The following is a 23,402-nucleotide window of genomic DNA, read 5'->3' on the forward strand; positions in this document are numbered from 1 at the left end:
AGTAATGCTCCGTCTGAACCACCACCGCCCTATGCAGAGGCAGTCATACAGTCATAATGTGGTGTCTGTGATGACCACTGTTTTCTCTGTGTCATACTGTAGTCTTAGTCATTGTTCATGGTTAAATTTCCTTTCTGTCATTTCACAGAAATTTACAAATATCAAATAAGCTGCTTTTTCAAAAGTGGAGGAAGCTGTTTGAACTACCAGACATCCGAAACATTCTTTTAAATCTATGCAATTTCTGGACTGCTTTCAACTCACGAACCCTTTTGTAATGCCGCCGAAAAACATGCATTAAGGTTTTGTCTAAGATTAAAGCATATATCATAAATAAAGCATCATGTTTTTGAGTTAAGCTGGTAATCTGGGCGATGGGATAAAACAGACAAAGAGAGTAAGGAGAGTGTAAGCCCTTTTTTGTCACACTGCATTTTTAAAAATATTTTTTTATGTGGCAGATTGAGTTTAATTGCGGACACAGCCGTCTACCACAGGCTCACCAGGGTTCCTGTAAACCTTTCCCCACTACAGAGAGTGACAACGTGTGGACAGTTAAGGATTTCTGCTTTATATCACCATGGCAATGTCTCTGATGTCAGGATCTCCATAGAGAGCCCAGAGGTGGGTTAATATGAGGTCACCAAGCCGACATTCACTGTCATCAACGCGAAGCCGAAGAGGTCAGAGTCAAAGCACAGCCATGATGTGAATGATGATGACAAGAGGTAAATCTGAAGTCATGGTTGCCATGGCAATAAAGAGGAAAGAGGCCTAATTGAAGTAGATATGGGAGGGGTCAGCATCACAGCTGGGCTCTCAGTCGTCCATCATGCACCCTGCCTAGACTTCTTGGCGGTCCAAGGTGAGATGGAGATGGATAGACAAAGACACGGGAGAGAGTGCATAGAGTGGCGGGGGGAGGACGGTGTGGGAGGGAGGGAGAGAGGAAAAGTGGGAGGAGGAACAGGGGATGTGTTCATCGATCTCTCAGCGCCGTCTGCTGACATGGCAGCTACAGGACTTTTTTTTTGTTGTTGTTGGCAGAGACACCATATATCTACAGTAGGTATTCTGGCAGACGCCTCTGTGTCCACACATGCATGCATTCAGGCGCCTGTGGCTCAGCGCTGAGGTAAAGTCAAGTCCTCTCTCTTCTTGCAGCCATCGAGATTGGATGATGTGTGTGTGTGTGTGTGTGTGAGGTAGGAGGCAGCAGTCCCTGCCAACAAGAGAGGATAGAGGGAGGGATGCTAAATAAGTGATCTATTTACGAAACTGACAGATTTCAACATGTCTTCGCAGCTACATGGTAATTGTGTTCAAATTGAAAACCTCAGTGTCCCAGAGGCAGCGCTGACACTATAGTGAAGGCTGACCTTTCCTGCTTGGAACGGGCCTCCTGTGGTTTTTCCTCTGACACGGTTTGTTTCTGGTGTCGTTTGTTCACCCAGCACATCCCGCTTGTCCCTCACCGCGTGGCATGATATTTAGCGCTGAGACGAGGCCCTGCTGGCAGCTACATGCCGTGCAGGGAAATGGACCCGAGGAACAGATGAAGGAAATCATGTGTGAGAGCCAGCATGTAATTTGTGTGTTACCCATCTGCAAAGCGGAAGAGCTGAGTAAAACAGATTTTCATGTCAGGGAGAGCATTTGTAAGAGCGATCCGGTGCAACTGACACTCCGGCTGTCGAGGCTGGAGGGACTCGTTCTACATCCTCAGCTCTCTCAATCCTTCCCACACCCTCGTCCACATTAATGGTATTGTGGGAATACAGGACAAAGCCCGTAAGCTGCACAGATTGCAAATGGAATTTCCCTCCTATCATCTGAGACTACTACTAACCGCCTGTCCCAATTACACAGAGCTTTGCTGTCATATCTAGACACTGTCTGCATGGCTCATTTGAGTCTAAATGTTAGGGTTATACACATTTTGAGCTTCACTTGATCAATCCTTCTTATTTCTACCACTATCTATTCCCCACGTCTCCCTGCCTTACATCTGTCCCTTGGGGCTAGCCCAGCTTAGAATAAACATCGGCAGCCAGCTTTGTCTCTATGGCAACAGCTGTGCATGCTGAACGGTAGAGCAGGCATGGAGTAGGTAGGACAGGCTGTATGTTGCTAAATGCGATCCAGTGTTCATTCAGGTGATTTGGTGTAGAGATCTATTCGAGGTCCCAGGGGACAGGTCTTTCTTTCAGGTGGAGGAGCATACGCTAGTTAGTTGCCTGGGTAACCCAGTGTAAGGGGGTCAGTGGGGTTGGGCTGTGAAAGCCACCCAGTCAGTCTGTCATTTGGTTTAAGCTCACCCTGACCCTGTCTCCCTTAAAACCTTGATTGCCCAGCTAGCCTGCCTACGATTAAAGCTGCTTTTGCTTCACTCCCACTTTCTGTGATAGTCTGAGGAAGTATTGGATTGATCCGGCCAATACGCTCAAGCATGCAGAGTATTTGTTTTTCTTTTTTCCTTGTTCTCTTGTCTAAATATTATTTAGTTCCACCCTTAAGCCAGATTTGTCAGCAGGGATTTTGCCAGGCATGTTTTCACTCCCCATGCTGATGGCTGAGTACTTCCCAACACTCTGTTTTTGCTCTTTGCTCTCTTTTTTTTAATGTAATTTGAGGATTGTACACAGTTGTACTCATCTGCTTCCCCAGAGCAGAATGACCTCTGACCTGATTCATGTGTCAACAAACAGCTGCTTTTTTTTTCGGAGGGTAAAACCGCTGGCAACACAGACATGACACGGCGTCGTCATTGCTGGTACCTCTCACTGTTGGTTTATTGCTAGAGGCTTCTTTAACCGACGCTGAAGGTTATCTGATACCAGCCATTTCAAGGTCGTTCCAGGAGGGTTGGCTCTGACTCAGGTAGCCGCGCCTCCATTTGGCTAGTCACTTGCCTGTACTTCTCGTTTGTTTGTTGGCATTCGGTGCATTGCGATGTTTCCGTATCAAGGCTGTTTGCGGTGCGGTGCAGGCAGGTTTGGCTTTGTCTTCCACTTGTAAGCATTGACCTAGAAGCGGAAGAGGCTCCATCTGCTGTTATGTGTAACATGAGCCGCTCTCCTAGGCACAGACAGGTAATTCAATACCACTTCCTGTCCTCACCTCGCACAAATAGGCAAGACCTAAGAGCTACCATATCAGGAGAGTTGGGGGAGGGATACATTTTGTTCAGTAATCATGTGCAGGGACAAACGGCTGGTTTCAAGGAGAAAACAAATGAGGTAGGCTTTAGAGCTTCTTGTTAAACCTGGCCATATCCATCTTTGTGTGTGCATATTTGTGCACCATCTGTGTGGACTGCAAGTATGACCTTTCCCTGAGAAATGATAGAGAAAACGCCCTCGATCCCCTTCCTGGCCCACTCTTGTACCATCATATACTGTATGTGTCCCAATATGCCAATGTGGAGTGGAGAGGGGACACAAAGAGAGCTACTGACAATGCAGCGCTTGTGATTTATCTACCTGCTGCCACCTCCTATAGCCCCAGACTAATCAATTGTATCATACAACTAGGTTGTGTTGTCATGAAGTGCATCTAGTGCTGAAAGGATTAGTTGATTAATTAATTACATGCCTCCCATCGGCCCTTGAAATCCTTGAAAGATTCTGAATTTGAGGAGACTTGAAAATGCACATTTATACTCAAGATTATTAAATAGGTTTTGTTCCACTGTGTCCTCTCTCCTGTGAGCGCCTGTAAAGCCTGCCAGTGCTCATTATAAAAATGTTGCAGCTGTAATTAACCTCTATGTTTCAAAGTATGCCATGATTTGATGGAATTGGTCCTTGAAAGTCCTTGAATTTGGTGTGGAAACCCTGTCATTAGTTAATTAGTCATTTCTGAAGCAGAATTCTCAAAGATTTGTTTCTTCCTGATTTTTAAATTATAGATTTAAAATTTTTATTTCACTGTGTACTGAATAATAACTTTGGGAAGTCACACTGAACTGTGGGTCAGACAAGACAAGGACTTTGACTGTGTCACCTTGGACATTTTATAGTCTAAACCAGTGGTTCTCAAACTTTCACTGTCATGCTGACCTCCAGACACTGAGAAGAATTCATGCCCACCCCCCAAGAAAAGCACATGTGGAATCATTATCAATACTAGGTAAAGCACTGATAAAACAAGCAAGGTTTATTTTATTTAGATTATGTCACATGGTTTTGTTAGCGTTATTCACTGCATGAATCCTATTTGTGAATTTATCTCCACTCGGCATGGTTCCCCTGGTCATCCATTGTTTTCCTTACTGCTGATGCTCGTTTTAATGAATATGTTTTCTCTTCTCTTCCTGTGACAGTGTGGTTTACAGTAACAAGAGAGAAAGATGGATGAGCTGCAGGATGTACAGCTGACTGAGATCAAGCCGCTGCTGACCAATAAGGTAAGTTTGCTGGAAGTACAGGACGTTGACAAGCTGCTAATATAAACAACTGTTCACCAGAACTCATGTGCAGAACCACACATACAAACTAAACACTGGTGGTGCACATTTAAAGCAAATGAGTCCCCAATATGGCCCCACCAGCAAATAGATACGCTAATACGCTAGTCATGCACACTCTGCAGTCCTGTTCATCAAAGTGAATTATTCATATCTGCTCAACTGTCGGGAGGGAAAAGAAAAGAAGGGAGATAGCAGCTCAATAGAGAAAAAAGGTTGTAGATGGAGAAAGTGGGTCGTATAGCGTAAGACACATCAAGACAGCCACGCAAGTATGAAGAGAGATCAAAAGAGAAGCTGGAAGAAACTCATCTCTTTATTTCTAAGTGCGTGAAAGATCCGAGACAGCAAAAACCGAAGGAAGTATGGAGGAGGAAAAATGGCAAAGGCAGATCCAGGCTCTTCCCATCCTCTTCTAGCCTCCTCCTCCCCCTCTTTCCTGCTCCATCTCAGCAGCTGATTAGTTGATTTTGAAAGAGGGTGTGTCTGTGGATACACTGAAGTGTTTTGTTCTCCCCCAGGCAACTGTCACAGACAGTCGGGGAGGGCGGGGGGGGGGCGTAATGCCTCAGAGGAGAAGTGATGGATCGGGTCTGAATCACCACAGTGGTGGGTCTGAAAATGCAGGAGGATATTTCTCTTTGTCAGGCAGGTAGATGTCTTGTGTGAGGTGACAGGGTGGGGGATATACATCACACAAATCATCTGGATGAAGGATACTGGCACTGACCTCTCACTCCACCTAGTGGCCAGCTCATTAAAAAAGACAAACAGTCTTGAAAACTGATTGAGGGTAATGACATAACAGTGACCATAAAAGACTTTCACGTTCTCTCTGATCCATGTAGAAGGGATGATAAGAAGTTCTGGTTTTTTCATACAAGTATTATATTCACGAATGGTTACATTGATGATGCTGCCAAGTAGGAGGAAGAACAGTACTGTCTAGAGCAGCTAAGTAACCATAACAACAGACAAGAACAACGTGACAGGTGTAACAGCCTTCAGCAAAGCTCAGAGTATACGTGATTATAGTTGACGTCAAAGTAGAACATGCATAAAAGGAAGGATGAGGTGTCTAGTCTAGTGCAACAGTTGGCATTACAACAAATACAACATCTGCATCACTTCTGTGGACAATTAAATTGCTTAGGAATTTTAAAAAGTGTCATCACTCTTCTTCATCCACATGTTTAAATTTCTACAGATCTTAAACATTTAGTTCCTTCTTGTACTTTATCATCTCTCTACAATACTTCAGCGTGTCCAGTAGTGAAACGGTGTATACACAACTAGACCCGACTAGAAACATGTTTTTACCATGATTCTTCTGCACTTCTATTTTAGTATAAAAGCAGAGGGAGGGCCACCATCTGCCTCTACACCAATATGCACCCTACTGGTCTGGCTTGTAATTAAATCCCACTAAAATCATCTCTGTTGTTGCTGCCCACTCTCATTTCACTGCCCATCAATTCTGTACCGTCTTGCTCTCTGAATTAAGACAAAACTGGGACTACTCTGTAAAAATGCAGCATCACTTAAGTCTGAAAACATTTTTGCTGTTATGATGTGGAAAACCAAAGTCATTTCACTAAATACATTGTCTGTACAGAAGTGTGATGACATATATGCATCGAAGAACACATCTTTCCTAAAAACACAAGATTTGTGCAGTCATATCTGATCCCAATGTCACAATCACTTTGACCAATAGATCCATAAACCACTAAACAAAGTCTCATCAGAGTATGTCACGTTCAATATTGAGAAATTGTAGCACCAGGCTCAGTTTAAATCTGCAACGTGCTTAGTTTTCTGCAGTCTGGGCACAGTTCTCTACCTGGATCTCACTGCCAAAATGTTCTGAAATCAAACGGATCAGACACGATTATTTGCAACATAAGGACCAAATGTTTTGATCTAATTCTGACAAAATATATTACAAACAAAAGTTTTTAACAGCTTGTAAAAAATTGGACACCACCAAACTCAGTAAAATGAGTCTTCTGGCTAGAGAAAGAGTGACATAATCCAACTTTTAGATTTACGATTTGCATCTATTGGTTCTTCAAATATCTTTGATAGGGCATCAAAAATGGAGGACCAGAAAGCATGTTGTGACTTTTTAGGAGCTTATATATATATTAACTCTCCTCTTTAACTCTTCTTGCAGAATGCACGCAACTTTCAAGATTTCGACTGTCAGGTAAGTGTTGCTTCTACACAAAGCACTGTTGCGCCATACTTAGAGGATATGCTGTTAGCGGATGGGGGTTGGGGCATTGGGACATGGCCCCATTCTCACACCCCTATTGCTGAACCCATTTGTTTGCTTGCCCTACATCTGAACGTTGTTCCTCACACAGAAACAGTCAATTTTGTCGTACGTTACATGCTGGTGAAATCCAGGATGTTTTTGTGGATAAATCAATGAAGGCCATCGACCATTTTATCCATTTTTAACCACCTTTGTGACAAAGCAACAGCGTTTTAACGCTTCGTCATGCACTGCTTCTGCCCAGCCTTTGTCCTTTGCCCTTCCTTCTTCAGAAACACACGTGCAAAGATCTCTTCAAAGGGATCTTTTAACATGTTGAATTCTGCTCAAAATGATCAAATGTATTTGTTTGTGGCCTGTGAATCATTTGTACTGATATAACCAAAATACTATCACATTGGTGGCCTATTTGTTGTAGTTAGGGCAGGGTTGGCGCGCATCCTAAGAAGATTTAGAGGTTAGCGATGTGTTTGCTTGTTGTTCTAAACACAAAGGCTTTGGAAGTGACAGCTGGATCACCCATGCTAATGGACATGAAAACAACTCTCGCCTAAATCAGTGAAACTGTTTATTAATTCATGTGAGCATATCATCCTGTGGGTGGTGTGTAGGGATGGTTCTTTTGTCTTTGTGTGAGTGACAGTTGTAGGTAAGGTGGTGATTTGTAGAAACCGTGTTTGCCGTTTCCAGTAAACATCCAACTATATTCACGTCTTTTCACAGTGGAAGAATAATCCTCTTCCAAGATAAAGGGGATTTTGTCCTTGAGCTGGCATTGTTCCAGATCGCTTCCTTTGATGGTGTCTTTGCACGGCGAATGGGGTTGCTGGCCCTCCTGCCTCTGTACTGTGCAATTAGCTTTTACTTGCAAAGAGTCTCTTCCATGAGGGGTGACTTACTACACAGGCAAGCACTGTGCTGTGTTTTATGAGCATCATGGCAGCAAAGGGTTAAACCTTTCATCCCTCTCTCACTTTCTGCAGTCACGGCTGCTTCCAGCATCCCACCAGAGCTAAATATAGCTGCTGCAGGCAGGGGAGGAGACTAAAGCATGTAAGCTGTAACAGACATGCTACATGCTCCCCGCCATCCATCCCTGCATTGTCACTGCTATATTAACATTTCTCAAATGCTGCATTCACTCGTATTTTCAGTGTGATTTCTTTCTACCCATCCGCCCAGGATTCAGTCCAGATCCTGCAGTTGTACTTTTAAAGAAAGAATTGCACCAGGATTTGTCTCTGTGGTGCTGGGGCAGACTTAAATGTATTTGACCTTATTTCCATAGCAGCCATTTTGACCTCACAGGAGAATTTTTAAGATTAATCTTTTCCTATCGAAAACTAATGATTCTTTAAACTGGAAGTTTTGAATATTTGTTCCGTTATTGCAACACAGAAGTTGTAACATGATAGTTAGAATATTATACTTGTCTTATATATTATTGAATTCCACTTCCACCTCATGGTCCTGGTCCTGATTTTCTGCATTCAGAGTCAATGTCAGTGTCGTGACTTACTGGAATGCATAGAACAGATTTGCACTTAATGTTTAGTAATACCTGTGATTTTCCTACTATGACCAGTCAAAATGTCTGCTAGGAAAATGATCTGTTGTCAAATTAGCTAGCAAGCTTGTGAATAACAAGGACATGAATGTAAATAGCCATGAGCATTTTCTTCTCTAATTCTCTGAATTTATGCTTTTGAGTTCATAAAAAATGGAAATTTGTGTATTTTTCCGTTTCCGAGGTTCATTTTACCAACAATACTGGCTACATTAAAATGTGAAAGGATTTTTAACTTTGTTTCCAAATCTCAGAGGGAAAAATATATGAATTGGTAGATATTTCTGGTTGTCTTAATTATCAGAATCAGAAATGCTTTAATAATCTTCTCTCCCAGGGAGAAATTATTTTTTTATTATTATTATTTTGTGTCCAAATGTAACCACATACAGTACAAGGTATTAGCAGCACACTTCCCATGAATACAGTCTGCGTGTGAGGGAGGGGTCGTCACCGCTGCATCACTCCAAGGAGCTGATGTGACATTCCAGCAGCTGGAGGACAAATCCAGCTGCTCTCCTCCATGATTTCCCTGCTGCTAAAGCGCCTACCACAGGCGGTCCATGGGTACTGCAAGAGTCAAGTCAGAACCCTTGTGCACCTGCACGAGGAGGGCGGCCTCGACGATGGGGTCGGAGAGGAGATTCATGTGGGTGTGGCGCTGCAGTCTTGTGTCCCTTACGATGTCCTGCTTACGCCACTCTTAAGCTAGGAGGGGAGGAAGGTGTGAGTCAGCCTCCTCCACCCGTGGGACAGATGCTGCTATGTGCAGCGCATAAGAACACTGAGTTACTTCATGGACGTGGAAATGGCTGACTCATGCACATTGTTAAAAATAGAACATCGTACGATGGATGGTGTTTGCTGTGGAGAGTAAAAGGTTGAGATAGTCTCCGTGGTACCTGATCGCACGTGATGTTTCAGTTTATTTAAGACGGTTTTTAGCTTATTTACCATAATTAGATGACTATTTTTCAATATAGTCATTAGTTGCTAGTTTTTTTCATTTGATTGCTTATGTCCAGATTTGATACTATTTCCTTTATCGACCTTGTACTTTGCAACATGAAGACTGTCTCCTTTGTTTTTCAGACAGATGTCTTTGGCTTCACAAACCTTCACTGTGTCATTAGGTGCAGCAGGGGGCGCCATAGGCCTGTTCATTGTCTCGCCAAAGGGCTACATTTGTGTGATGCATTTGTAGTCTGCTGTGCTTGTCTTGATTTTCTGTTGTGAGTGTCCTAAAGGTGAACTGAAGCGTCACAGAAACCTAGTGTACTTCCAGGTGTTGCTCAGTCACCATCTTAGAGGATAACACTGACCATGTCGTGCACTGCAGTCCTGTCATGTCATGCAGTGAACGGTTTAACACAAAGTATTTCCCAGAGCTTGTTCATTTTAATATGTGTTAATATGTTTAGTATGTGTGGGCTCAATATTAAAGCCTTAGATTCTGTCAGCGTTGATGCAAAGCTCTACACTGAACTGAACTATGCGGACCGACGCGTCACATGACTCCTCAGACTGCAGAGTCCTGCTGAGACACACAATGACTCAGTGTGTGACACAAAAAAGGCGCCTGCTCTGCTGAGGAAAGGGTACATATGTCTGAACGCACGTCTCCATGAGCTCATGTGACCAATCACACGTGCACGATAATCTGTCTTAACTGATTGAACACTGCAGTGATCTGGCTTTAATGACCGCAGATGGAACTGAACAGTCCATTTTTTACAAATCTTGCACTCATCTGTATTACTTTATTTGTCCAGTCAGCACATGAAATGTTTATCTGTGGATATGTACACACACACTACATGTGTGTCAGTGGCACCCTCTATAGGTTTGGACATGGAACATTTAGAGGAGGAAGAACAGTTTGCAACCAGACATGCTGCTGCATTGACTAACCAATGACTTGCCCCTTGTCTTTGCAATCCCACCCACTCTGCTCTGTTTCACACGTGTGCCATTGGCTGCACAGAGCAGTCTATCTCGGACAAAGGCGTGACACCCTGCACCACTTGCAGTCGTGCAGATGACGAGAGGAGAGTAGAAAAGGAGAGATCAATAAACTATGTGGATCAAATAACTCAGTGGCAGGTTCAGGGGAAATGGATCCTCTCCTGCAGGGTTGTGAATGTTAAATATAGATAGTAGCTCGTTGTGGGTTTATTTTCTGGCAAGCCTGGAACATAATGAGGGTCATCGCTTGAATGTCAATACTGAAACGAAATCTGGAGCTTTGCACGGCAAAATAGTGTTGCAGTATGAGCCAACATTTGCTGCAAAGCAAATATCGTTTGTGCATTTCACACTAATCCCGCTGAATGACTTATTCCTCTAATTGGAAATCATCTACAGAGTCTGGATATTCATGTTGAGATTTTTCAGGTTTTGGTGGTGAGGTCATTCACATTTTAGCAAGGTGACGCTAAGGTGAATCTGGAGACAACTGTTGGTAGATCTCAGTGATGAGCAGCCATTTTGCTGATGTAGAACACAGCCCAGGGTGAGCTATCAAAGTCAGCCTCCTCTCCTTTCCTCTCCCCTTTATCACTATCACACAGTGACGTCAGCAGCCTGCCCATTTTCTAGGACTGCCTCTGCATCTCTTTGCACCCCATCACCCCTCTTCCACGCACACATCCCTCTCTTTTTCTCCCACTCTCCCCCCTCCTTTTTTGTCTCCTCTCCTCTAAGCCCCACCCTCTCCCTCTACCCACCTGACCCTCCACAGTCCAATTAGACGCACCGGTGGCTGTATGTATGGACGCGCTGTGACTACCAAGCGCAAACTGCAGTCTCACTCTCCTCCCCCTCTGTCTCTTTTCCCACCTCTTGTCTCTGTCTCTCTCTTGTTCTCTCTGCATCTTATCCACACACACCCCCTCCTCTGCTGCTTTCATTCAGATTATTTACCCATCTCCTCCTCACTCCCTCACTGTGCCTCTCTCCTCCCTCTCTTCCTTGCCGCTGCTGCTCTTTGCCGCCTCACCCTTACATCCCTCCCTTCCTACCAGCGCTCCCTCCTCCCTCCCTCTCCTCCTCCTCCTTTTGGAGATCTTCAAAGCTGACCAGCATACGCTCGCATAACACATAGCATAACACACTCCTCTCCTGCGTGGGAAAAACATGTCAGCTATTCTGGATCTGGACCAGATTGCATGCTCTGGGAATGGAGTGGTGAGTGACAAATGCGTCTTGCCTGCCTTGACACACCTGGCTGGGTCCTTGCAGCAGGGGGGGGTTCTGGTTCAGATTGGAGAGGGTGGGGGTTGTTGTGTGGTCTCCCCAAAGCCAGGCTGACAGCAGCTGTCTCTAGGAAGGGAAGGGAAAAGCTGGTGGGGGTCCTTACTGGCTCGCTTGTCACCACCTTCAGCAGACGGCTGAGACTTTGGGATTTTTTTTCTCTCTGGGCAGCTGCTAGTGTGGGGAGACCATTTGTTTGGTGTGTGTGTGTGTGTGTGTGTGTGTGTGCGTGCCTACAGGTCACACAGTGCCCATGTGTGCAGTCTGCACATCCTAATCCCGCATTTTAATGTGATGATGTGAAAGATGCATGTGTGCAAGTGTCTCTGAGTCTGCAAATGCCACAACCGGAGGATGTGTACGTGCCTGTGTCAGTATGTGGGTGTTCATCAATAGGCTGGCTGGTATTCATGTGTTTCAGAGTGACTGTTTCTGTACATCTCGAATGAGTATGAATTGTGTTTTTTTTCATCACTGCAGGGATGCGTGTTTTGCCTAGCGTACTGCGAACAGCTGCAGATGGTGCATAGTGCTAGGCATTGTGTTACTTCTTCTGTTATCACTGAAAACATGCAGGGAGGTCACTCACCCCCCACACACACTGTAGCAATCACACACCAAAAACAGTGTAGCAGCTCCTTCTCTCTGTCCCTGCAGAGACCTTGAGTTTGTAGTTTCAACCCTCTGCTTCGATGACACACACTCTACGTGTGCTGCAGGTAGGGGTACTGTGTTTGCATCAAAGACATGTAATGTGTGTGTGTGTGTGTGTGTGTGTGTATATGTATATGTATGTATGCATATGTTCTCATGGTTACACTGCTGCTTGTTTCTGCCCTGTAACGCTGCTCTCAGAGGTGATTGATGCCATTCCTTGCAGGGCGGGGAGGAGGAGGAGGGATTCATGAGAGAGGGATTGCGGGAAGAGGAACGGCATGACATACTGCTCTGCTTTATTCACCTCAACCCACCTCTCTCACCCTTCGTTCTGGGACCACAGTCCAAGTGCTCCCTGTCTGCCCTGGACAACCTCCTGAAGCCCCTTCTCCTCAAAGCACAAACCCCCTACTCAGTATTCCTGTCTCACCTACGAAGCCCCCAAACATCCACACACACTCTTTGTCCAACTCTTATCCACCATGAATGTATTGAAGAGGAGAAAAGGGGGTCGCTGCCATTGCAGTGCTCTCCCTCTTTTTCCCCCTTCAGCTGTCCAGCTATCAGCCCCACCCCACGTCTGTTTTCTTGAGACGGTGCTGTTGTGTACATACAAACCCATCCGTGTCTGTGTTGGAGGAAATGGCAAGAGCTTTCAGATCAATACAGCTTTTAGACCATGCCGAGAACTAAATTGATAGATAACAGGTCCTCTCTCCCCTCGTCTTCACTCCCTTTCCACAGCCCTTTTCTCCGCAATTCTCAACTCTTGTTTGTGCCAGGACATAGCTGGAAAGGCATGATAAATTTGAGCGATGCTGCCCTTCTGTTTTGAGGCACACCCTTCTGTTAGTCATACAGGACTCCACCTGTCTTCTCTCTCTGTCTTCCCGTGTCTAGGCCTTTTTAAACCGAGATCCTGCAATACTTCTGTTAAGAAGACGTGTTATTACCCCGGGGTTGCTTTTTTTTACACTGAACCAAACAGTGCCACCGTAATGCTGCCCCACTGTGTGATTTTAGGCAGCATGCCGGCAGTCCGGAAGCAATGGAGGCGTGACACGTAATGTGTTCCCATTCCACATTTGTACGTTTTATAGAGAACACCGAGGCGGAATAACAGCACAACAGTCCCACCTTCAACAGGCTGTGTAAAAGGGGCTTCTGTCCCCCGCTTGCTTTCACGCTCTATTTCTTCCTATCCACTTCCAGACTCTATCTTTTTCAGTCTGTTTCATGTATATACTCAATGTCTCCCCTATGTTGCCATCATCATTTTCATTTCCTACCACTGGTGGGGCGTACACACACGCTATTTCTGGCCCATGTACAGTGCATGCCCATGACAGAAGGCAGGCATTTGAACAACAGTGTTTTCCTTGTTTCTTAGAGCAAGGCCTCTCTTTCTAACTGTGTGTCCTTGACTCTCGTCCTTGTCTAAAAACAAAAATTCTGCAGCAACACAGCCATGGAGTTTTATTCTCCATCTATAACAGGTTGGCCACCCACCCAGCAGACCGTAGTTGTAGAAATATTCCATTATCTGTGGAAAAAATACCCGAGGAGTGCATGGATTCCTGTCAGGAGAGTTTCTTCAAGGTTTATTCCATCTCATGGAGCAAGGTTATATCCAGTATCAGTAGAAAGTAGCACGCACTCAGTTTAGTGCTGTTTTTGTGCAACATTCTAATCTCTGTACCAACACCCACACAAATGAAGATATCTCATTCCACTGTTGACAGGATGAGTAGTTTCCCTCCTGTGTTGCCGTGTCCGTTACAGATTGCAAATGCAAATTACTGCAGCCTTGTCCTTGAGAATTAACCTTCATCTCGTCTGAAGAGATGGTGACACATATCCATCACCTAAATACCTGCAGTGGAAACCCAGGAGCAACAACATGTGCAGGCAGACTCACGCTCCCTCTGTGTCTGTCAGCCATAACCTATGTCTCTTGTCCGCTCAGGCTCGCTCTTTTTATTATTGATGACCAGTGGGCCTTGAGACCAGGCGAGCGCTGGGCCCCGCCCGCCGCTCCAGCTCTGTGCAATGCACACACACACTCACACTCACACAGATACTGCTTTATCATTGCACACCCTTGTATGCAGCACCTAGTCATACTGACCTTGGGAAATGTGTGTTTGCGCATGTGATGCAAAATGATGTTGTGATTCTGAGGGAATTATAGAAACTAGCATTGTCACTTCCTGTATCTTTTATCACTTCCCATTATATAACTTCCTACACCGCATCTATATCTCATAAACGCCTCGCTGTGTCATCGATTCCCCCCGTTGCTCTAAATGCTGCATTATGCTGTCTTCCAGTCATATTAAGTGTCAGCTGTAATTACTCATCAGCTGTTTCACGTGTACTTTTGTATGTTTTCATAGACGTGCTGTGAGGCACTATCGTGGGGCTTCCTCATGATATTTAAAGGAATAAAATGAGCTGGTGTGAGCTTGCTGAATTTTAATGTGTCTCTCTGCAAAGACATTCATTTTTGCAGAGTCATACTTGTGAAAGCACTGTGAGCTTCAGACCCGCGGATAAAAAGACTGTTTCCTAGACGGCCCATTCAGTGCTTTGTTTGTCCGAGGGTACAGGGGATGTGTGCTGGAGAAGAGGTGCGTGCTTTGCATCCTCAATCTGAGCCAGAAACCCAAATGTTGTGTTGGTCAGTGGATGTTTACTTTTGCATATCAATATGTACGCGTCCTATATCTGATATATGAGAATATATCATCATCATTTCTGTGTTCAAGTCTTTTTCAATCAAAATTCCTTAATTTAGTTTAGTTAGTGTTGTGGGATTTACATGAATAACCTCCTACTTTGTGCTTGGCTGAGATAATGTTCATGTAAAGAGAGAAGCCCACACAACATGATTAATATTCCACTGCTTAAAGTTTAAAGATGAAGTTTTATTTTCAGAAAATCTTATAAATAAAACTATACTAGAATGAATTTATCCTACTGATGAATATTGTCACCATACATCCATCGTTGTCCAGAAATGATTAACAAGAAAGCCAAATGATTGCGTTTGATGACATTCTGTAGTGAGAGACTGCATTTTCTACTCAATGATATCGATTCACTTTATACTTTGCTACTTTGACAAGCTGAAATAATTGAACTGCACTGGTTTCATCATAATGAAGGAATATGTCATCAAATGCAACAGTGACTCCTTGATGTGTTTTTAATAGTTTTTGGATGACGCTGGCGTCTTGAGGCAACATTGCCGACAGACGTCACATTAAAGAAATGAGTGAAGACAAGGTCTTCATCGTGCAAGCCTTTTCTCTTTTTCTACATCATATATTGTTCCAGCAATCCTGAATGCTCTTCTCTTCTCTATGGCTGCAGGAGCATGACATTGAGACTCCCCATGGCGTTCTCCATGTGACCATGAGAGGTGTTCCCAAGGGCAACAGACCCGTCATCCTGACCTATCACGACATCGGCCTCAACCGTGAGTCAGCCAAGAATAGACTCATCAATGCACAATGTCCTGGATGTGATGAAGCTGTTTTATTTTAGCCTCTGTGCCTGACGGTCACAATCAGGCCACCGATTGAGTACAGCCTCCTGAACTCTTACCTGATGAGCCTGTCCTCTGTTTGCACCTTTTTTAGACAAGTCGTGCTTCAACACCCTGTTCAACTATGAGGACATGTTGGAGATCACGCAGCATTTTGCGGTCGTCCATGTGGACGCGCCCGGCCAGCAGGAGGGTGCACCTCCCTTCCCCAGCGGGTGGGTGTCAGATGGGCTTTGCATGCACTGATAAATGGAAATACATTTATTTTCTGAGCCTCAGTCCATTGATTTAGTTTGAATGTAAAGTGGACTGGCAGTTCATTTGCTAATGGAAGCACATTCATGGTGCAACCTTTTTGTCAAAAAGTGTTTTATATTCATGATAAACTCACTTCTTCTGATTACTTCAAACATCCATACACGTCTCGTCTGTCTCCAGTTATCGCTACCCAACCATGGACGAGTTGGCTGAAATGCTGCCCTCTGTGATGACTCAGCTGAAGTGAGTGACACCCCTCCTCCTCGTCTGTAGAAAGCTAATCAATAACAACGTGCATAAATTGACTGTTTGTCTCCAGTCCCTTAGTAACCAGTGGTTCCTTTGCAGGGTCAACAGCGTGATCGGCATCGGCGTGGGAGCAGGAGCGTACATCCTCTCCCGCTTTGCAGTGAGTCCCCTTCAGGACCAGAGCCTCTACACTTTCATCCTCTTTGTTTTTCTATTGTTATTTAATTCTTTTTTTGTCCTCCTCTGTGTCTCGCCTGGAATAATTGAAGCGTGTCAAGCCACATAGTTTGCCTCCCATCAAACCCACACAGGGCATTGGGTTTAGGTTCCTCTACAGTCTGCTCCATACGTGGCTGCTCTCCGGATGATGCTCTTGTTCAGTGGCTTTCATCTTGTTTCTACACTCAACGCAGCAGAGCTAAAATAAGCGCGATCTGTGTACAGCGGAGCAGAAAGAGTTAGAAGTGACAGAGAGGAGTGAGGGAGCATCACAAGATGAATAATGAAAGAAGAGGAAGGTGGTCAGGGGTAAAAAGGGAATGTGTTTAGAATTAGCAGAGAGGTGCTCTTGTTTAGAGTTAATGAAAAAAATTGATTCTGAATTGGATTTGCTTTAACAGGCTTGGACCAAAATTGTATTTACCCCTGATAGATTTATAGCAGCTCTTGCTGCATGCATTTGCATCGTGTTGTAAGCAGCATCCCAAGTATTCCCTCGGCAATGGGTGAGATGGATCTCAGATTTCCCCAGACATCCTCTTTCTGTCTCAAGGCACAGACACTGAATCTTGGACACAAAATTCCAAATTTTTCATTGTGAAGATATAGCTATGCACAGGCATGATTCATTTAGTCCGCTGGATCAGTGGATCCTGTCAAGACTAAACCACACTGCAGGTTTGCACAAGAAAAGCGGAGAGCTGTAAGCACATTACAACATGCATAATGCAAGATCCTGGACCCACGATGGACTGCCTGACGGTTATAAAGTCACACTTTTAAGCTGGCACTGACAGACCTCCTTTCCTTTCCAGCTGAACAACCCCACTCTGGTGGAGGGGCTGGTTCTGATCAACGTCGACCCCTGTGCTGAAGGCTGGATCGACTGGGCAGCTTCAAAGGTCAGTGTTAGCGCTGCATCATGAACCTAGAAAATACAACACGGAGCCATTGCTTCAATAATTTACCAACCGTTTCAGTTGAGTCTCCAGCCTTTTTGTTAGGCTGTTATTAATTAATGCATTTTGAAGTTCAACTGCTCTCACTGTTTTATGCTCTCTAGCCTAATTACCATAATTAAGCTCCCTTTTTGATAATATTTACTTCTTGCATCATAGACTACAATTGAATAACCCCCAGTCACAAGTTAGACGATTCATTTATATATTGTTTAAAGAGACTTCATAAAGATAAAGAAAAGACTTGTTGACTCAGTGGCATCAGCAGTGCCTCTAATCCTGTGGTAATTTAATTATACATGCTGTTTTGGGGTTAAGGGCACTCCAAAGTCAATCAAACCTTTACTTCAGAGTTTACTGGACAAAGTTCTCAGAACAGCACTTCTGCTGTGCAGTCATTTGGGTTAGTTTCATTTTGAGTGGACTAAGTGGTTTCAAGTACAGGACGGGTCAAAGTACTGTAGTGTACTAGAATACTTTAACACTGTGAACTGTACATCATTGTGTGTACTGTTCAAGATTGTTTGGAGAGAACGTTCTTTGCAGCGTTATTGTTACACACAGTCATGGAGCCAGGCAGACGATATGACCTTTCACCACTTTTAACTGTTCTCTTGTTATCTGCTCAACCTAGCAATATATGTGAAATATTATTGGATGATGACAGCGGTGATAGGCAGTAGGCCTTGCAACAGAGCGGCCTGTCCTAAATCCTAACCACTACAGTGGGTCATGAGGACGCCACGTCCTTCACTGTTCCAAAACATTAACGTAGCATCTTTGTGTTTCTCTGTCAAACTAAAACATGAATTATGTCGATACATGCACTACATGTAGACACAAAATGACACAAAATTCCCTAACTGGTCTTTTCCTCTTGTGTGCAGCTGTCTGGCTGGACCAGTAATTTGGTGGATATCGTCATGTCTCACCACTTCAGCACTGTGAGTTTCTCTTTCAGCACATTACTCACCCTGCACCTTTTCTTAGTGTTGTTTGACCTTTTTCATCGACAGCGTGAAACAGTAACTGAACCTCAGGAGGCTTTTCTTGATTTCCCTCGGCACCTTTTCTCACTCTTATAACAGACATTTACTAATTATTCTATTTCTGTCCTCTGCTGGATACATAGACTAATGGATTGTGACTTGTAGATTACAGACTCAGTTTGATAACTGATGTACTGATACTGTAAACCCCACACACCTGCACCTACATGTTCTTTATATGGAGTCTACCTCTTACTTCGTTCCAGCTCTTTATGACTCAATAAAAAGCTTTCCTGTTTTGATTGATTGTTTTGGATTTTTTTTTAACTCTGATCTGGTCACCAGGACGAGCTGACAGAGAACCAGGAGTTGATTCAGACCTACCGCCTCCACATCGCCCAAGACATCAACCAGGACAACCTGGCCCTCTTCTGTGGCTCCTACCAATAGTATGATGCAGTATATCTGTGTACACTGTACATGAATGTTTGTCTAAGCACTTTCTAGTGTTTGCACCTCATTGATGTGTGTTTTTCAACACAGTTATTGGTACAGCTGAACTAAATTGTTCTCCCATTGTGTACATAGAAAGAACCAATTAATCAAGTAATAACAGCAAGGGTATTAGAGTAATAAATCAACAGGTACACAGGAAATTGTGATTTCTGCCAAGTCAACACACATTTTGCAAAGATTTGTTCAAGCTTCACTTACTCATCATAATTTGTTTCCCTGATTCAGCCGTCGGGACCTGGAGATCGAGAGGCCAATTGTAGGTCTAAATGAGGACACAGTCAACACACTAACGTAGGTTTTGAGACTAAGGAGCCATCAATAAACATCAAACCCTGAGCACACAGTTTTGAGAATATTTATCATCTCATCTTTTTTTTTTTTCTTTCCATCCAGGTGCCCTGCATTGCTGGTAGTTGGCGACACATCACCTGCTGTGGAGGCCGTGGTGAGTTACACTCTATCAGTTTAATACCCCAAAAAGCTTTGAGAAGTGTTTGCAGTTACTGAGCTCAATATTAACCACTCTGATGTTTCAGGTGGAGTGCAATTCCAGGTTAAATCCAACCAAGACCACGCTGTTAAAGGTGAAGCTTTTTGTCTTACATGTGTTGAATAAATGAATAAAATATTCATTTTTGTATGGCTGTACAAAGGATTTATTAATGAGACGATCATTTTTCTCTCAGATGGCTGATTGTGGAGGCTTGCCCCAAGTTGTGCAGGTGGGTTTTTGTTTGTGGAGAGGCACCTCCATGTTATTTTGTAATCGTCTAAATAATCTTCTAACTTTCATCCTTTATCTGTTCACAGCCAGGGAAACTCGCTGAGGCCTTCAAGTACTTTGTTCAGGGAATGGGCTACAGTAAGTCAACACGCTCACATGTCTTTTGCTACTTGTGGTTAGTGAGTAAAAACCTAAAAAATGAATGATAGTGGTTTAAACTAGACGACATGCCAGCAGATGTTTGTTTTTTAGGCTGACGTGTGTGTGTGGTAAAAGTTTCGGTGTATTCTTCACTGGGTTTCCTGTTGACGTGAGTGCGATGACCAAAGTGCCTTAAATGAAGATTGTTTTCACTGCACCCTGCTATGAACTTGTTGTTGAACACCCCTGCTTATGGGGTTTGGACTCCGGCCAAGGCGTCACAGCAGTGCATGAAAAAACAGTTCCCTTGTCAGCCTGGTCACAGAGAGGCAGCCTGAGCGGCTCGGTGGATGCTAACACCTCTCCTCTGCTTTTTGCAGTGTGTGGTCACCCCAACCCTCAGTAGGTGAGGTGTGCGTGCTTCTAGCATGACTAAAATGACAGCACTCAAGATGTGCTGAACAGAAATTCACTTCCTGTTCAGTTGGTAGTAAACATCAAAAAATACCCTCTGTCTTTTTTTGTTGTTGTTGTTGTTGCCTGGTGTGCTTTTCTATCTACACCTGTTTAACGATGCTGTCTCTTTCTAGAGACACTCAAAGTGCATACTTAAACAGGCCTTCAGGTTTTTACAGTCATTTACGTGCAAAGAAAAACAAACACGCATCTGTCAGACCATACTGACTTGCAGTGTACCGGCCAGACTGTGCTCCATGGATGGATGAAGTCATGAATGTAGGTTTTCCTGCTCTGGCCATCAGATGACTGTTTTTCTGTAATGCTAATTCTCGTTTGCTCTCTCCTGTTCCCAAACTCTCCTCCGTGGGAGGCACCCTCAACTGCAGCTAGTTTGTCGGTGCTTCAGTGTTGCTTTAAAGGCCACCGTGTCCCCATGTTGAGTAAATGCCACTGCAGGATTAGAACAGATTAAAAAGTGTTTTCAGGCAGGGAGAGTGTGGAAAATAAATCTTAACACCTCAGCGTGTTTCTGAAAGCTGCTTTTCCCTCATTAACACGTTGCCACGGTGTGAAGTGCACGAGAAACTGGCAAAAAAAAAAAAAAGTACAGGAAATATTCTAGATTACACACATGCTATATTTTCTCACCTGTTGTTGATAGCGCAATGCTTTGCGTCCTTCATGACAACCAAGCTGCGACAGAGCCTCAGTTTGAATCAGGCATACTGTTCACCAAGGTGGGATGAAGCAACATGAGAGCTACCTTTTCAACCTCTTTCCCTTTCTCCCTCTTTCTATCTTTCTTTGATGATTGCTTACAGTTCCCTACGTTCTTCTCAGTCACCTGAGCAACGAATCAGGTACCAGGTTCTCGAGCGGCTGCCAGACTAGAAGTCTTTGAGCCCACTCCACAGTGGATAAATGTCAATGTATGCAGAAATACTCCAGAGAGCTGTGTTTCATATTGGTATTCAGGAGCAGCAGCTCGGTGTGTGGATACAGACTTTTAGTATTATACACAGTGAGATCATTTCGGCATACTTTGACACACATTCATCTCCCTGTAGGACTTTAGTTTGTCCTGTTAGCATGGATTCTGTCCTCAGTGTCCTATTTTATTGCATGACCTGCTGCTGTTGCTTTCTGTCAGTTCAGTTGGATTGCAATCACTGTATTCTGCTGTCATATTCCTTTCATGTTTTGTTTTGGTTGTTTTGTTTTTTTTTCAACCGTGGACTCATGCAATAATTTTCTGTCACAATTTTCTTTTATTCGATTAGTCTCCATATTCGAGAATTGTTTGCATGGTAAGCATTTTTTATCATTGTTGCATCTGGGTATCTCAGTGCTCCCACACTGCACCGAATCTCCGTGCAGCACGAGTGGAATATTAATTTGCATCTCTCCTTTTCAGTGCCGTCAGCAGGAATGACTCGTCTGGCTCGCTCGCGCACCACCTCCTCTTCCAGCATCACCTCCATGGACAGCAGTCGCAGCCGCAACAACCTCAACAGCCTGCTGGAGGGCAATGCCACCGGGGTGTTGGACAACCAGGCTACACCCCAGACCATGGAGGTCTCCTGCTAAACCCCAACACCACCCACCCACCCCCCCTCTGCACACTCCCATAGTAACTTATGCCCCCCCCCCCTCTTTCTCTCGCTCTCTCCCTCTATCTATTTCTCTCTCATCCTGCTCCCAAGCAACTCCGTGCCAGGAGGATCTGTAATGAACTATGTGATTAGAAAAAGAGGATGTAATAAATATATTAACAGATGCATATTATTAAATATTGAATATTGAATACACTGTCAAAGTCATTCCTACCAGAAACCATAACTACATTCAGATGTGTTGTATATTAAAATGGTCAAAACATATGATCGACTCAGCTGTCTCACCTCAACCCCTTGTATTTATTTTTTTCACATTGTCTTTGTTTTTGTTTTTGTCTTCCCAAACACTAGAAATCATTCATGCCTTCAAAATAACTATATATAGAATTTTTTTTTTTTACATTTCTTTTTCATTGCACTGTACATCGCTTTTACTACTTTAACTCTTCTCCTCCGGTGTGAACTTGTGGGCTGCATTGATTGTGAGTCACCCTATCTTTGTGTTTTTAATCTCAAACTTGCTGCAATGTGATAACAAATTAGTCACAAAGTGCAGAGAGGGATCACTAAACCTACCGTAGCTGCAGAAACAAAGGTAAAGTGATGTGGATGGCAGAAGACTGCAGTCTGTGGCACACGGTCAGTAAAGCTAAGCTGTGGAGAGAGCTGCTTTTGAACATTTGAAACCCATTCACTGTTGAGGAAAAGTCATGTACCAGTGTGTCAACTGTCACTTCGCATACATTCATTCATTTTCTTTTTGTAATTGAACTCGTCTCCTTTTCTTCTCTGCTTTGTGTTGTTGTTTTTGTTCAGTTGAATAGATTATTCAGTGGTGTTTTAACAACCTTTTAACAAGTGGGTTCTGATGTGAAAAGTATGAGTCCCTTCACTGAGGGGCCCAGTGGTCTGCTTATTCAACTCATTTATATTACTACTGAATAAAGCTACAACATGACAACACGTCTGCTGTTTGATTTTATCAGCACATCACCAATATTACTTCACATAAATAATAAGTGTGGTGAATAAGTGGTATTTGAATGAAAGAAAAAGAAAGTAAAAGGCCGAGTGTTCTTTTCCTCTTCTGTTAGTGGAAAGGTGAGGTGACTGTGGTGAGTTAGTTTCCAACCACACTTGTTCTTCTCATCGAGTAACAACTCGTTATCGTAGATGAAGCAATCTATATTTAGCACACAAAGAAAAAAACAGCTGAACTAAAAATGATGTGATTGGATTGACTTCAAACTAAAGATGTACAAAACGATATGGGAATAAAGTGCTGAATATTAATCTGATGAATGTGTCACCCGCTGAGGCTTCTCTTATCGTTCTGGCTTCTCCATTATGCAACATTACAATTTCCACAATTGATCACCAAGTAAAATTTGTCCAATTTCTGTTGAGGTCTACATTATTGATTTTAGTCCGGTGATTACAGGAAAAACTGAGTTTGTGGTGCTGGATTGTGTCCAACCTTTGTGCAATTCATTTAAT

The 23,402-nt window shown here is 43.7% G+C and overlaps 1 protein-coding gene across 3 annotated transcripts in view; it reads left to right on the plus strand.

The window, feature by feature from the left end:
- The window catches only part of ndrg3a (ndrg family member 3a), a 31,369-nt gene extending 8,506 nt beyond the window's left edge, over positions 1 to 22,863 (plus strand). Inside the window, exons 2-17 of one of the 3 annotated variants that reach the window (XM_027278789.1) lie at positions 4,325 to 4,408; positions 6,645 to 6,677; positions 15,601 to 15,706; positions 15,870 to 15,990; positions 16,214 to 16,276; positions 16,382 to 16,442; positions 17,317 to 17,403; positions 18,348 to 18,404; positions 18,795 to 18,898; positions 19,191 to 19,256; positions 19,359 to 19,410; positions 19,502 to 19,549; positions 19,652 to 19,687; positions 19,776 to 19,827; positions 21,111 to 21,149; positions 21,704 to 22,863. In XM_027278789.1, coding sequence (XP_027134590.1) covers positions 4,352 to 4,408; positions 6,645 to 6,677; positions 15,601 to 15,706; positions 15,870 to 15,990; positions 16,214 to 16,276; positions 16,382 to 16,442; positions 17,317 to 17,403; positions 18,348 to 18,404; positions 18,795 to 18,898; positions 19,191 to 19,256; positions 19,359 to 19,410; positions 19,502 to 19,549; positions 19,652 to 19,687; positions 19,776 to 19,827; positions 21,111 to 21,149; positions 21,704 to 21,876 — 1,155 coding nt within the window. In that variant the 5' untranslated portion in view covers positions 4,325 to 4,351 and the 3' untranslated portion in view covers positions 21,877 to 22,863. Of the gene's footprint in view, positions 1 to 4,324; positions 4,409 to 6,644; positions 6,678 to 11,122; positions 11,503 to 15,600; positions 15,707 to 15,869; positions 15,991 to 16,213; positions 16,277 to 16,381; positions 16,443 to 17,316; positions 17,404 to 18,347; positions 18,405 to 18,794; positions 18,899 to 19,190; positions 19,257 to 19,358; positions 19,411 to 19,501; positions 19,550 to 19,651; positions 19,688 to 19,775; positions 19,828 to 21,110; positions 21,150 to 21,703 lie in introns of those variants that run through there. The other 2 variants (XM_027278790.1, XM_027278791.1) reach the window with 2 other exon arrangements.
- Positions 22,864 to 23,402: the final 539 nt, after the last annotated feature.

The sequence above is a fragment of the Larimichthys crocea genome, chromosome VI, assembly GCF_000972845.2.
Source record: "Larimichthys crocea isolate SSNF chromosome VI, L_crocea_2.0, whole genome shotgun sequence".
NCBI lineage: Eukaryota > Metazoa > Chordata > Actinopteri > Sciaenidae > Larimichthys > Larimichthys crocea.